The sequence below is a fragment of the Furipterus horrens genome, unplaced genomic scaffold (genome assembly GCF_987537825.1).
Source record: "Furipterus horrens unplaced genomic scaffold, mFurHor1.1.pri manual_scaffold_4, whole genome shotgun sequence".
Classification (NCBI taxonomy): Eukaryota; Metazoa; Chordata; class Mammalia; order Chiroptera; family Furipteridae; genus Furipterus; species Furipterus horrens.
In genome coordinates this window covers 186,123,007-186,138,474 of record NW_028327174.1, presented here as the reverse complement: position 1 = coordinate 186,138,474, position 15,468 = coordinate 186,123,007, and the positions used below count along the sequence as shown (strand labels likewise).

Genomic DNA, 15,468 nt, shown 5'->3' with positions numbered 1-15,468 from the left:
CTCTGGCAACAAAATTATTACATTAAATATATTTCAATCCCTCAACTAGAAGTTGCATGCATTCAACAATATGAAACTTATATGGATAATTTTATATCAACATGTTATTTACATATTAGATATGTCTTTAGTAAGTGTTATGTTCATAGTTTTTTGGGGTTTTTTTTTAATCATTCAGGGCATTTTTAAAATAAATGAACCAAAGTTTTGTGATTAAGAATGATTTTTCTGCTCCTGGCTTTGCTATTTTATCAATATTTAATTTAATTTTTACTTTCCCAGAAAATAAAACTTGTACTGCTTTCAGAGGAAGAAGATATGTTTTCAATATTCAAGTATTGTGCGATAGACTATTTATATGAGGTAGGATGTTACTGGATCACCATCTACTTACTAAGAATTGTGATATAAAAAGTGTTATCTGCAGTCACTATATGATTATAATTTTACAGTTGTCCTTGGATTTATTCTTAATCTAAATGCTTTAAGATTCATTTAAAATTACTTCCTACTTCTAATACAGCTTAAAAATGCCAGTCTGGGAGGGAAATAATTACAATTTAATATGAGGTTAAGGCTCTTAGGAAAAAATGGAAACTCTTGGCAAGTTTCGGCTGCTTTCATGAATAATATTGAGTAATCTTTATTGAAAGGAGTATGGAGGAAAGCATCTTAGTTATCTTTATGATAAACTAACAGTGACAGCATGTATTGACCACTTACTATGGGCCAGGTACTTTGTTTGTTTGATGGATTATGTCATCTGATCATCCTAACTACTCCTTGAGGTAGATAACTGCTATTACAAAAGCTTTACAAGTTTTACAGTTTAGAAAACTAATGTCTAGAGAAGTTAAGTAACTTGTACAAAGCTAAGAGTCAAGCCAGGCACATTGTTAAGAACTAATTGGAGTACTTGTTCTACAATAGTTCACTGTTCTTCTGATCTTAATTGACATATTAAATTTTAGCTTTCTTTATAACCTTGACCCCATCTACCAGGAAAATAAATTATTCCAATGTAACTAAAAGTGTGTTACATTTTACAGAAAATAAATACATAAAGGCATCTTCAGTTTTTATTATTCCCTCATAAATGAGAAAGGCAAATGTGTCATTATATATATGGTAGAGGATCAGAAGTCATTGTTACACAAATATATTTATGCATATATTGGCCACTTGCAAAATTAGCCTATACTCAAACATCCTCAAACTTTTATCTTTGCCATACACAGTACAAGTATGATATTAATCAATGGCAAACCTTGCAAAAAGTACAGGATTTTGTAAAATTCATGAAAACAGTGTTGAAGAACTACTCAAATAACAGGTAAAGCTATTATCAAATGACAATCTGGAAAAATTAGATCAGTTAATAAAGAAGAGGAAGAAAGTGATTTGAATATCAAGTCAGAGATATCTTGGGAAAATTTGATTAAATTGTTAAATATTTTCTAAAAATAACTTCTTTATAGTCAAGATAAAGTAATGACTGATATGCATATTAACATATAATACAGTTTGTGGGGAATTTATGAGAAAAAGCTATTATAATTATAAGCTAATTATAAACAAAATTTTGTTAGGTATAAAATTTAATTTTTTATAACTTATTTTTTTAAATAAAGTACCAATCAAGCTATTCTTTCTTCTTACTGTGAACCTTTTGTTCTCATTTTATATAAATTACTTTGTTATCTTTTTTTTGTACCATTTATTCTTAGATAATGAGGACCTCTTATTTAATATGTTATAACACCTTCAGTACACATAAAACTCTTGGGAAATGATGCAAGAAACTATCGTTTGTCCAAGTTCCTAAAATAATGAACTCTGTGGGAAGTTGAGAGTCACTGAGGGATGACTTCATAAAGGAGCTAGCACTTAAGACAAGCCTTGGAAAATGAATAGGATTTTGATTGTTAGAGAAGAGTAGTGGGGCATTTTTCAGAGGCTCACTGTAGGCCAAGGTGTCAATAAGGAAGTGACAACTAAATGTTAAGGGAATTTGTGAGGAGACAAGTATTTAAAGAGAACTATTAGTATTAGAGAGTAATGGGAGATAAGGCTAGAAAGTAAAGGCAGAATGGAATTAGAAATTTGATTAACTGATTTAACATTCTTTAAAAGAAATAGTTTTATTTATTAGATTTTTAAAAATTAGAATCCTGTTTGATATTGTCACAAGTGAAATAATGCAAAGACATAGAAGGTGAAGGTTAAGACAGTATATTATACTAAGTGAAAAAAAAGCAATTGCTAAATGGTATATAAATGATGTGATCCCATTTTTTGTCACACACACACACACACACACATTTTGGCCTAACTTAGAAAAATAAAGTCTGTAATAATACACTAAACTATTACTGATACTATTCTGGACCTTGATTTTCTCAATATGTGGTTCTGTGTTATTTGATGTCTTATAATGAGCATCTATTAACTTTAAATAAAATAATATAAATTTAAAAGAATAGAGAATTTTAACATTCCAAATATTGATAGATAAATATGTTAAATCTGTTAAATATATTAAAAGATTTTATACTCTTACTTCCTTACATAGAGTGTACTTAGAAAGAAGTCTTGTAGAGATGCTTTTTTGCTCCGAATCCCTTCATGTTTATATCAAGATGGAAATTACCATACACAGCTTATTGATAATAAATATAGGAGGCCATGGACGAGAGGTATGTTTTACTTTTTATTTCTCAAAAATCTATTTTACGAATTATTTTAGAGTTTAGCACAGTAAATTAAGGAAATGTAGTGCTTTTCTCATTGCATTTATTTATTGATGTAACAAAATAAGGAATTGAAAAGCTTATACTAGATATGAATAGAACAAATAAAAGATTTGCAGATGATGAAGTCTTAAAGTATTCTCACATTGTAAACATTTATTATAAAAGAACCTTGCTCAGCTGTTGGAGGGCTACTTTAAATTGCAATGATACACTGAATATAAGACTATCATTAAATGTATATGTACAAAATATCATCTTTTGCTTTAATCATGTCATTGACTTAGGAAAGAGGTAGGCTCCGTGGACAAGTCAAGTCAACAACATTTATTTAGCATGTATTATTTATGTATCAGGCACTGTTATTTATAGGTGCTAAGGACAGTTACTAATAAGACATAGAAACAGTCCCTTCTCTCAGTGGGTGTTCAGACTGGCAAGAGGGATGCAGTAGTAAAGCCACTAAATACATAAGCTGATATTGATAAATGTATAGAGAAGACATAATAGTGTAATATGATAGGAAATTTTAGAAGTGAGGAGTGCTATTTCTGAAGATGATTAGGGAAGGACTTCTATGAAGAGTTGTACATTTGAGTTGAGACCTGAATGATGAGAAGGCAACAAGCATAAAAAGATATGGGGAGAAGCCTTTCAGGTAAATGCAAAGTTCCTGACTTAGGAATAAACTTGGTGTGTGTAAAGGCCAGAAAATTAGGCCATTGTGTCTGGTTCATGAAAAGGTGGAGCTCTGAGAAGTAGGCAGTTTCTGAAACATATAAGGCTTTGAAGGAGGTAAGTCATTGGACAATTGTAGGTCAGGGAGTGACATAATCTGATTTGTACTTTTAAAAAATTATTCTGGTTGTCTAGAGGATGGAAAGGATAGGAGCTGGGGGGCAAGAGTAGAAGATAGGAAAGTCAACCTGGGAGCTATTGTAGTGGTTCAGAATCTAGACTATTGAGTGAATCTACATTCTATAGAAAAGATGATGGGGCTTAGACTAGCCTTATAATCATGGAAATGTGAGAGGTGGTTGACACTGGCATTATTTTAGAGGTGTGGCCAATAGTGAGAGGGTTAAAAAAATAGAAGAATGAAAAATTTCTTCTAGTTTTAGACCTGAGTAACTGGGTGAATGGCAGTGCTATTTCTTAAGATAGGAAAAGGCTCATGGGGAAGTCAATTTTTGGCTGGAATCAGTAGCTCTGCTTTGGCCAAGTTAAAACGCCTATAGGCGTCTAAATGGAGACATCAAGAAGGCAATTCATTATTTTCATCTTGAGCACAGCTGGAGCTTCAAATTGGAGTCATTGATATGTAAATTGCATATAAACTTGTGGAACTGGATGAAGTTACTGAGAGCATGAATATAGACAGAACAGAGAGCCTAGGACAGGCAGAGCCTTGGAACACTCCAATGGTTAAAGGCTGATAAAGAAGGAGGAACCACATAAGAAGACAAGTGAGAAAGGAAACCCAAATGAGTGTGGTGTTGTAGAATTCTAAAGAAGAAAGTTCAAGAAGGGAGAACTAACCCTGGCTGGTCCAGCTCAGTGGATTGGGTGCCAGCCTGCGAAGCAATGGGTCACTGGTTTGATTCCCAGTCAGGGCACAAGCCTGGGTTGCAGGCCAGGTCCCCAGTAGGGGGTGTGTGAGAGGCAACCACACAGTGATGTTTATCTCCCTCCCTTCCCCTCTCTCTAAAAATAAATAAATAAAATTTTTAAAAAGAAGGAGGGAGTAGTCAAAACCATTGTTCCCTATTAAAAGGTCAAGTAAGATGAGGATAGGAGTTCACCATTAGCTTGACTAAATGTAGGGCATTGATGACCTTGGTAAGAGAGATTTCACTAGAGTATTTGCTAAGAAAGTTTAATTAGAGTATATTGAAAAGAGAATGAGAAGTGGAATGTGAAATGGTGAATATAGACAAGACTTTGAGGAATTTTGCTCTGAAGGACAATAGAAAAATGAGGCACTAAAGGGAGAAAGGAGGTAAAGAGAGGTTTTGTTTTCTTTTTGATGTGTGATTTTTTAAGAATTTGTGTGATGAGGAAAGAAACTATAAAATGTTTGCCAGTGGGAATGATCTCGGTAAAGAGAGAAAGTGATGATGCAGGAAAGAAAAAGGATAACAATAGAAAAAGGATAGTATCAGGAGCACGAGTTGGGGAGTTGGTATTAGACAGGAGCTAGGATAGTTCTTCCATTATGAAAGCGAGGAAGACAGGGTTTGAAAGTACTTAAGCCAATGAGATGTTAGAATTGGTGGTGAAAAATCAGGTGGTTTTTTATTTATATCAATGTTCTATGTGGAGGCAAGGCCATAAACTGACAGTGGGTAGGGGGATGAGTATTGAAAATATGAGGGGGGATAGTGTTAAATAGTTGTCTTCAAATATGAAAAGACCAGTTTTATTAGGAAGGTGTTCTATTGTCTGTCAATGTTGGATGCCCTTTTGAAATTTCTTTTTTTTAAAAATTATTTTTATTTATCAAATCCTTTTATAGCATTTTAAGTATATTTTATTGATTATGTTGTTATAGTAGTTCTAATTTTCTTCCCCCTTTGCTCCCCTCTGTCCCGTCCCCCACCCCATCCCTCCAGCAATCCCACCCCCCTTAGTTCATGTCTATGGGTCATGCATATAAGTTCTTTGGCTTCACCCTTTCCTTTACTATTCTTAACACCCTCCTGTCTATTTTGTATCAACCAATTATGCTTCTTAATCCCTGCACCATTTCCCCATTTCTCCTTCTTCCCCCTCCCAGCTGACAACCCTCCAAGTGATCCCCATACCTATGATTCTGTTCCGATTCTGGTTTGCTTAGTTGAATTTTGTTTTTATTTTTTAGATTCAGTTGTTGATAGTTGTGAGTTTGTTGTCATTTTAGTGTTAATAGTTTTGATCTTCTTTATCTTAAGTAAGTCCCTTTGACATTTCATATAAAAATGGCTTGGTAATAATGAGCTCTTTTAGCTTTACCTTGTCTGGGAAGCACTTCATCTGCCCTTCCATTCTAAATGATAGCTTTGCTGGATAGAGTAATCTTAGTTGTAGGTCCTTGCTTTTCATCACATTGAATACTTCTTGCCAGTCCCTTCTTGGCTGCAAAGTTTCTTTTGAGAAATCAACTGATAGTTTTATAGGCACCCCTTTGTAGGCAACTCTCCATTTCTCTCTTGCTGCTTTTAGGATTCTCTCTTTATCTTTCACCTTTGGCATTTTAATCATGATGCGTCCTGGTGTGGTCCCTTCTAGGTCCAGCTCGCCTGGGACGCTCTTTGCTTCTTGGACTTATATGTCTTTTTCCTTCGCAAAATTTGGGAAGTTTTCCTCCATTATTTTTTCACATAAGTTTTCAATTTCTTGCTCTTCCTCTTCTCCTTCTGGCACCCCCATGATTCAGATATTGGCACGTTTAAAGTAGTCCCAGAGGCTCCCAAGCCTCTCCTCATTTTTTTCAATTCTTGTTTCCTCATTCTGTACTGGTTGACTGTTTTTTTATTCCTTATGTTCCAAATCATTGATTTGAACCCCAGTTTCCTTCCCTTCACCATTGGTTTTGTGTGGATTTTCCTTTGTTTCACTTAGCATAGCCTTCACTTCTTTCCTTATGCATTTTCCATACTCAAACATATCTGTCAAGCCTGTGAGCATCTTTATCGCCAGTGTTTTGAACTCTTCATCTGTTATGTTGTCTGTCTCCTCATCTGTTAGGTTGGCTCTCTCCTCATCACTTAGTTCTCCCACTGGAACCTTGATTAATTCCCCCTTTTGGGCCATACTTCTCTGTCTCCTCATCTTGACAGGCTCCTGTGTTTGTTTACCTCTGTGTCTTAGGTAGAGCTGTCGCTCTTGTTATGATGTAAGGGACAGAGCCTTAGGTATTCATCAGTACAGGGAGACCCATTTCACCATGTTGTGGTGCTGTATGTGGGGGAGGGGTCTGAGAGGAAACAATGGCACTTGCTCAGCACTCGCCCCTTTTCCAGGTACTTCTCCCACTTCCGTATAGGACTGGTGCCTCTCTAGCTGTTGCCCTGGCTGTCATTCCCAGAGTGGATGTGTCTGCAGATGTTCTAGGACAGTGGGGTCCCTTTAAACAAGCAGACTCTGCTGAGAGACTGTCAGTTTCTTCCTCCACCCCAACCCCCACTGGTCTGTACAGTCAGAAGCAATGAGGCTTGATTTTCCCCGGTGCTGGGACTGTGAGCTGCATTGTCTGGTGAGGAGCTGGGAATGCTCTCCAGGTGTCCCTCCTAACTTTTTAAAACGTGTGACTGCTTTTTGCCGGCCTGCTGCTGTCCCTGCTGCTGCTGCCGTCACCACACCGTGTCCTCTCCGCCCCAGCTCCGCCCCTCCTACCTGTCTGGATGAGTATTTTTTCTTTATATCTTTGTTTGTTGGACTTCCATGCAGTTTGATTTCCTGAAACTTATGGTTTTTTTTAGTTTTGAGGTAGTTGTATTCTTTCTTAGTTCTGGAGGGAGACACAGCATGTCTATCTATGCCTCCATCTTGGCCAGAAGTCTGCCCTTTTGAAATTTATGGTCATAATCTGAAATGAGCTCATTCAGCATGGCTGGATGACTTTTTTTTTTCCAATAATTTTCAGCTGTTCTCATGTTCTTACACAAGTAGAGTCAGAGTTTTCCTAAATCAGTACAAGGGAAACAGAGGCAACAGAAGAGTCTTTGTAAGAAAGTGGTTATGGGATGGCCATGGAACCTAAACTGTCTGAGAACGAAAGTGAGGGCATGAGGAAGGATGAATATTGTAAAACTGGATTGGCCAATGGATTGAAGGTCTCAGCCAGGTTGTATTCCTATTCGGTTTCATGAAACTGCTTCTCTAAACGTGCAGAAGGAAAAAAATGAGTTTATAATTGCTTCCTATTTAGCTTCCTTTTCATCTTTTTAAAAACAATGATAACAATAACACCCAAAATTTATTAGGCTCTTGCAATATGTCAGGTAGTGTTCTAAGCAATTTACATGTCTTTTCACATTTAATCTTTATAACAACATTATGAAAGGGCCTTTATTATTCCTAATTTGTAGATAAAGAAACTGAGGTACAAAAAGGTTAAGAGATTTACCCAAGATCATCCTAGGTAATAAGTAGCGGTACACATATTAAAATCCAAGCAGGATGATTCTACATAAAAGATGTACACTAAACTTCCATATTTTCTCAGTGAGGCATGTACTCAGATTTTGTTAAAGGTAAGTTCAAGGTAACAAAACTAGTAAGACTGGTGGTAAAATACAATCATTTGACTCTACTCAGTTGCTTCTTCTGACACTAGTATATGACATGGTTCCTCTCCTTAAGGAACCAAGGGTCTAATTTGGGAGATAAGTATAGATACATAAAATTTTAATATATGACTGTATATGATTAAGTACCAGAGGGAGTGATACTGACAATATTACAGCCCTTCAAGGGGAATATGTTAGAGCGAGTTGGAATGGTTAGTAAAGGCCTTGTGAGGAATAATGTGAGCTGTTGAAGAACACTATCTGGGGCCTTAGTGCTGTGTAAGCAAAAGAGAGGCTGTAAAAATGAGGATAGTACATCAGATGATTGTACCAGTTGTATTGTTCTAACTGTAACTGAGGGCCTTTAAAGGGGGAATTGTAATAATGAGAATAATTATTTCAATATTTGAAATATAGTATACCTTTGGGAAAAACTACATTATGAAAAATGAAGGTAGCATCATAATGTAAAAATTGAATGTTTGGCTTCCTTGTAATAAGCGTAGTAGCTAATATTTACCACTCTCCTTTGTAGTCTCAGCTGTTTCAGTTTGGGGAATGACAGATAGCTCAATCTTGGATCAATGGAAAGCAAGTCTCATTTTGGAGGACTTCCTTGAGAGGTAAGTGCCTTTCACCTCAAATTTCCCTTTTACTTCTAGAAGATAAACAGTAAGTTTCTCCAGACAGCTAAAGAGAGAAGATCCTTTCCTTTATATCCTCAGAGATTGTATTTTATCTGAAGAAAAAGCCTTAATCTGACCACAAAGGAGTGGTTAATATAAGTGATTTACATCCTGTTTTTATCTTTCCCTCGTTTATCATATATTAACTGTTCCCTATGTATTGTGTTGCCCTGGCTGGTTTAGCTCAGTGGATTGAGCGTCGGCCTGCGAGCTAAGTGTCGCTGGTTCGATCTTCCAGTCAGGGTACTTCAGAGAAGGAAAACTCTGACTCCAAAAAACCTCCGCTGCCTTGCGGCATACCTCTTCAGGGGAAAGGCTAAGGGAGTAAACCCCGACAGAAAATCCGGAGCCGGAGTCCCTAAGGCGGTTTGACGTTGTAGTCAACACCGGCAACTCCTGCGGCGCACCTGAACCCAAGCTGTATTGACTCCGTCTTTCCCTTGGACCCTTCAGCTGCGAAGAGAGGGGGGGTCTGCTGCATGGGCAACAGCAGACCCTCCATATTACCCTGCCCAGGCTCTGTAGCTTCAGCGTCATCACAAGATGTCGATTCAACACGGGAGGAGACAGATACCATGTCACTCCCGAGTCGGACTGCACAGCCATTCTCGGCGGTGCAGATAGACTCTTAAGAAGCTACACCATCGTCTCTCGAGACGGACGGCTGCCGACGGATGTATTGTGTTACAAAAGACATATAAAAATAAAGCAAATATGTTATTATGCTTTTATTCAATAAGTAAACTTTTTTTTAAAGACTATTTATTCATTTTTAGAGAGAGGGGAGGGGAGGGAGAGAGGGAGAGAAACATCAATGTGTGGTTGCTTCTTGCACACCCCCAGCTGGGGACTCGGCCTGCAACCCAGGCATGTGCCCTGACAAGGAACCAAACCAGTGACCCTCCAGTTCACAGGCTGTTGCTCAATCCACTGAGCCACACCAGCCAGGGCAATAAGTAAACTTTTTGTAGAGAGTGTCTATAGAGAGTCCTTTTTTTAAAATCAGTCTTTTCCACTATAGTATAACTGCATATTTAAGGCTATTTTCTAACATACTTTGTCAAAATGTTATTTATTATTAGTTTATTCATTCCTCAAATATTTACTAGATACTATCCTGAGTGCTGGATACAGGATACAAAAATGAATAAGACAGATTCTACTCAAAAGAACACAAGAAAATATGAAATACAAATTTATAAATAAATAATTACAATACAGTGTGAGAAGTACAATGACAGATATAGGAACAGAGTATAATAGATGAAGAACATCTAACCTGTTCAACGTTGTTAATGTAGATGCAAATGAGAGATTTCAGTGCAAATGTAAAGAATTTACTCTGTTGCTTCAATACATGCAAAGAGTGCTGATCAGACCCAAGAAGGATAGTTATTATTCATATTTTCAAGTTTAGTAATTTAAGTTTTCCTTAGTTGCACTTAAAAGAAAGAACCAATTTAAATGTATCTAGACTCTACACTCAGAGAAGCCTAATACACCATTTCTATCTAAGAATTTAAAAGTTAGGATAAGAAGATAATATATAAAGATAGAAAAATTAATAAGGTAATAATTAAATGGTAACCCATGGCAATCATAAGATCACAAGGCATAACACCAATAGAAAGTATCTACTACATGACTGAACTCCTGAGCAGTGAGTAAGCAGACAGGTATAATGAAAAGACCTTTGCATTATGAATTTACAAATGTGGATTTCAAGTCTTGATTTGAAAAGTCAAGTACTGCTTGACAAGTCATTTTACATAACTCACTTTCTCTGTCAGTATAATGATGATGGATCAGTGCTTCTCCAACTTTAATGTATATATGAATCACTTGAAGATCTTACTAAAAATGACGATTCTGATTCAGTCATCCATATTGGAGATTCTGCACTTCTAATATGCTCCAAGGTGTGCTGATGATGCTGGTCTAACCTACTTTGGTTAACAAGATACAAGATGATCTCTAAGATCTCTTTTCACTCTATGAGTTAAATTGGTGGGGCTGTGCATTTATAAGCAGGAGAGATCAGCTTCACAAAGAAGTAGGAATTGAGCTTGAGCTGGACATTGAAGGAGAAAACTACTTGAAAGAAAATATTTCAGGCAAAGGAAACAGCATGTCTGAAGGCCTAGAGGCAGGAATATGCAATAAATATTGAACAAAAGCTGTGATCGGGCTACCTTGGCTTAAACCAAAGATTCATGTACAAGAGAAATGAGAGGCCATATAGGAATGAACACCCTATCATATCTGACCTTCCATTCATTTTGCAGTATCAATATATGTAAAATCCAAGGCAAAGCAGGTTTAATCTATGGCACCACCTAAAATAAGATTTACATTTTTCAGCCTCTCTGTAGCCAAACATTGCCATGTGATAAGTTCTTCCCAATGGGATAGAAGCAAAAAAGGCTTATGCAATTTTTGGGAAATGTCCTTAAAAGGAAGCAGCATGTTTTTTTCTCCTTCCTGTTGCTGGACTACAGACATAGTGACTGACTGGTTCCAGCAACCACCTTGGACAATACTGACAAGAACTAAATCTAGACATGGCAGAGCAGAACAAAAGGACCCTCAGTCCCTGACAAATTGTGAAACGGCCTTACTAGCCATGAACTTTGAACTTACAGACTTCTTGTGTGTGTTTAAGCCACTATTTCAGTTTTGTCTCAGGCAGTAAAATTTAATTTTTTAAAGACTTTATTTTTTATAGTAGATTTTGGTTCACAGCAAAATTGAGCAGAAGGTACAGCGACTTCCCATATTAAAATTCAATTTTCAATTATTCAGGAGCCACTGAAGTTTTGATACCTAATGGAACTTCAGAACAAACATCCTGATCGTTAGCATTACCTAGAGTTCCTAAATCTTGCTTTTCCTTTCTGTCTCATCTCTCTTTGTGTCTTGTTTCTGTTTTTGTTACTTCTTTTTTTAAAGATTTTATGTATTTATTTTTAGAGAGAGGGTAACTGAGGGAGAAAGAGATGGCGAGAAACACCAATGTGAGAGAGAAACGTTGGTCAGTTGCCTCTGGCATGTGTCTCCAACCAGGGATCTGGGCCGCAACACAGGCATGTGCCCAAACCAGGAGTCAAATTGGCAATCTTTTGGTTTGCTGAACGATGCCCAACCCACTGAGCCACACCAGTCAGGGCTTTGTTACTTCTTTTTTAATATTTATTGCCTGATCAATCATTTTTGTTTTATAGATTTCAGTGTCAGGCACTCTTTTTAAAAAATGGTTTTATTTATTTATTTTTAGAGAGAGGAGAAGGGGTAGGGAAAGAGAGGGAGAGAAACATGATTGTACGTGCCCCAACTGGGGACCAAACCAGCAACTCAAGCTTGTGCCCTGACCGGGGATCAAACTGGCAACCTTTTGATTTGCAGGATGACACCCAGCCCACTGAGTCATATTGGTCAGGGCTCTTACTTCTTAATATTGATTCTAAGGCCTCAATTCTTTTACTATTATTAATTTGTTGGCATCCTATGTTTTAACAATATGGGCATTTTCTGCCATGTGTTCCTAAAAAAACCTTGTGGTCTACAAAATTGCTCACTAAAAATAGCAGGGCATATATGAAAATTAGATTCTGTAGTCAAAGCCATGCGACTTGCAAAAGAGCACTAACAAAAATAATAACTATCCTAAGTTTTTAAAAAATCACCAGCACAGGTAAAAAAGACATTGAATTCCTAACAAATAAATACATATTAGAGTAAATATAGGACTTTGGGGGAAAAAGGAAGATAACTTGATGGGCAGGGTGAAGGAAGGGTTGAGGCTATTGAATTATGGAGACAAGGGCAAAATGCAAAAAGATCAGGGAAACAATGCAGTAAGCTTCCTAGCTTCTAGGACAGAACAAGTGGCCAAATAGAGCAAGAGGAAGGACATAGAGCAATATTAATATTCTCTATTCCTCTGAGACTTGCTGCATTCAGATGAATACAGTTGAACATAGGACATTGCACATATATTTATTTCCTGTATGCCTCATAACAACTTTGTGAACTCATAGCAGTAATTTTATAATGTTATAGAAAAACAATTACAGGAATGATGACTGAAATTAACTGTGAATTTGAAGAAATTGTACCAAGCTCAAACCCAGGCTCCCAAACTGAAGTTGAGGAAGCCAGCTTACACGCTCATAAGGACTACAGTGAAGTCTTCACTCCTATGAGCTGTTTAGAAAAATGGCCAGCATCTCAAGCAGAGAACCAAGGTAAAACATCTATTCCATTGTTATAAAACTGTTTTTACTAATATACAGATTTACTAATATAAAGCGAGTTTTTTATTGGATTTAATTTTTATTTTATTAAAGATATCCACCTACAAAGTTATAATTCTAAGCTTTGCCATATTGGAGAAATATTTTCTCTTTCATGTTAATCCCCTTATTGTAAGTTAGGTTTTTGGGAGTCTGTGTTGGACATCAAAATAACCTCAGAGATTTGATCATAGTTGCTCACAGCATCTGTGTACAGATCTGAGGACATAGCAATCTGGTGTAACATTAACTTAGTAGAGTATAAGTGATGCTTATGTTTCATGTTCAAAAATGTCCTAAAGATTTTCAAGTTTTTCTCAATTATGTGAAATCATAATTCAAAGTAGAGATGGAATAATTTCAGTATTAGGTCAATAAATTTGCCCAGTTTTTACAAATTTATCATAAGTAATAAGTAAATATTTTATCCAAAATATATGCTAAATCTTTAATACTACTAGAGGGTGCTGAATTTTTATAAGCTTATAAAAAATTGCTGAGAGCTACCTTTCTGGTAAATTGCCTAGTCCCTTTTTAAATAGAAAAAAAACCAAAAAACTTAAGGCTCTGTTATATAATTGCTAAAATGAAAAAAACTTAAGACTCTGTATATAATTGCTATTATCTTTTAAAATATGCTTTAGTGAACATGAAAAATAAATTGGTTCTTTTAATGCTGTTTTATGTAGATAACATATATTGTGTATAAATTTTTAGTGTTGACAAATATGTGTGTGATGATATATAGAGAGTTAAATCCCTATTATAGTTTCACAAGAGAAATAGAACGATTGCATTAAAGACTGAATATCAGAACATGATATAGTAGGAAGAGCCTGAATTTGAAATTAGAAGATTTTCATTGTCCAACTCCACCCTTAAAGAGTGGTACAAGTTTGGAACAGTTTTAAAATTTTTCATGGTTTTCAATTTTTCTTTATGATTTCTTTCTTTTTATTTATTCTTCTAATTTCTTATAAAAAGTTTGTGGTGATCAAATAATATATATATACACATGTAAAGAGATGGTTTGTAAAAAAATAAAAACAGGCTACCCAAACATAGCTATTATTAATAATGTAGCAAACTAGAAGCTACTGTTGGCAAATTTAATAATATCTATTGTCTGTTTCCCCCAGAATCAGAATCTTCTTTACAATTCACTGAATGAAAATATGCTTGAATTTCCCAAAGCAACAGACTCATAGATAAAGAGGACAAACTGAGAGTTGCCAGCTGGGAGGGAGATTAGGGGACTGGGTGGAAAAGGTGAAGGGATTAAGTACAAATGGGCAGTTACAAAAAAGTCACAGGAGTGTCAAGTACAGCATATCCCTATATCCCCATAGAGTCAGTAATATTGACTATGTATGGTGCCCTGTGGGTACTAGACTTATGGTGGAGGAGGATCACTTTGTACGTTATATAAATGTCTAACCACTATGCTATACACATGAAACTAATATAATATTGAATGTCAACTGTAATTGAAAAATAAACAAATACTTTTTAAATGTATATGAATTATTCATATCCTATATGTTCTTCAGATGCTGTTTCCTTCTTTTTAAGGCTGAACAATATTCTTTAGTCATATCTGTCAACAGACACTTAGGTTGTTCCCATACCTTGGCCATTACTAATAATGCTGCAAGAGAACATGGGAGTACAGGTATCTCCTTGAAACAGTGTTTTCATTGGCCATCTGCTTCTTCCTTCACAACATTTATATCTTTTTGTCTCACTGTGCTGACTGGGACCTCCAGTACATTGTTCAATAGAAGCAGTGATAGTTGTCATCCTTGTCTTGTTTCTTACAGTAAAGGAAATACTTTTATGTTTTGCCATTAAAAATTATGTAAATATCATTTCATTGTTCGCATCATTTTCAATGTTTACATCATTATCAATGGTGAAATGTTAGAGAATTTACTTTATTGGGTTGAGGAAGCTTCCTTTTGTTCTGAGTTTGCGAAGAGCTTTTGACCATGAATGAGGATTGAATTTTACTAATGTTTTTCTATAACTATTAAGATATCTACATCATAAATATACAGAATGTTTCTTTACTAAAAACTTATAGTCCTATAATCTAAACATAAATTGTTTTACTATTGTGATCCTGCTGTATATGTATCACATTATTTTTAAATGTTAACATTATCTTGGGAACATTTCACCATATACCTGTTTTTTCAAAAGCATGGTTTTTAATGACTGAATTTTTTTTAGTGGCATTTTTTTCTTTAAAAAAATTATTTTTTAATTTTCAGAGAGAGGGGAAAGGAGGAAGAAAGAGGGAGAGAAACATCAATGTGTGGGAGAAACGTCAATTGGTTGCCTCTTGGACCTGGCCCACAACGCAGGCATGTCCCCTACAGGGAATCAAACTGGCAACCTTTCAGTTCACAGGCTGGTGCTCAATCTACTGAGCCATACCAGCCAGGGCAAAAAAATTTTTATTGTATTT

The 15,468-nt window shown here is 35.9% G+C and overlaps 1 protein-coding gene across 1 annotated transcript in view; it reads left to right on the top strand.

The window, feature by feature from the left end:
* The first annotated feature begins 318 nt into the window (after positions 1–318).
* The window catches only part of SHOC1 (shortage in chiasmata 1), a 66,784-nt gene continuing 51,634 nt past the window's right edge, over positions 319–15,468 (top strand). The window contains exons 1-4 of the mRNA XM_090275959.1: positions 319–363; positions 2,573–2,696; positions 8,556–8,643; positions 12,766–12,950. Of these exons, the coding sequence (XP_090132085.1) occupies positions 319–363; positions 2,573–2,696; positions 8,556–8,643; positions 12,766–12,950 (442 nt within the window). The remainder of the gene's footprint in view (positions 364–2,572; positions 2,697–8,555; positions 8,644–12,765; positions 12,951–15,468) is intronic.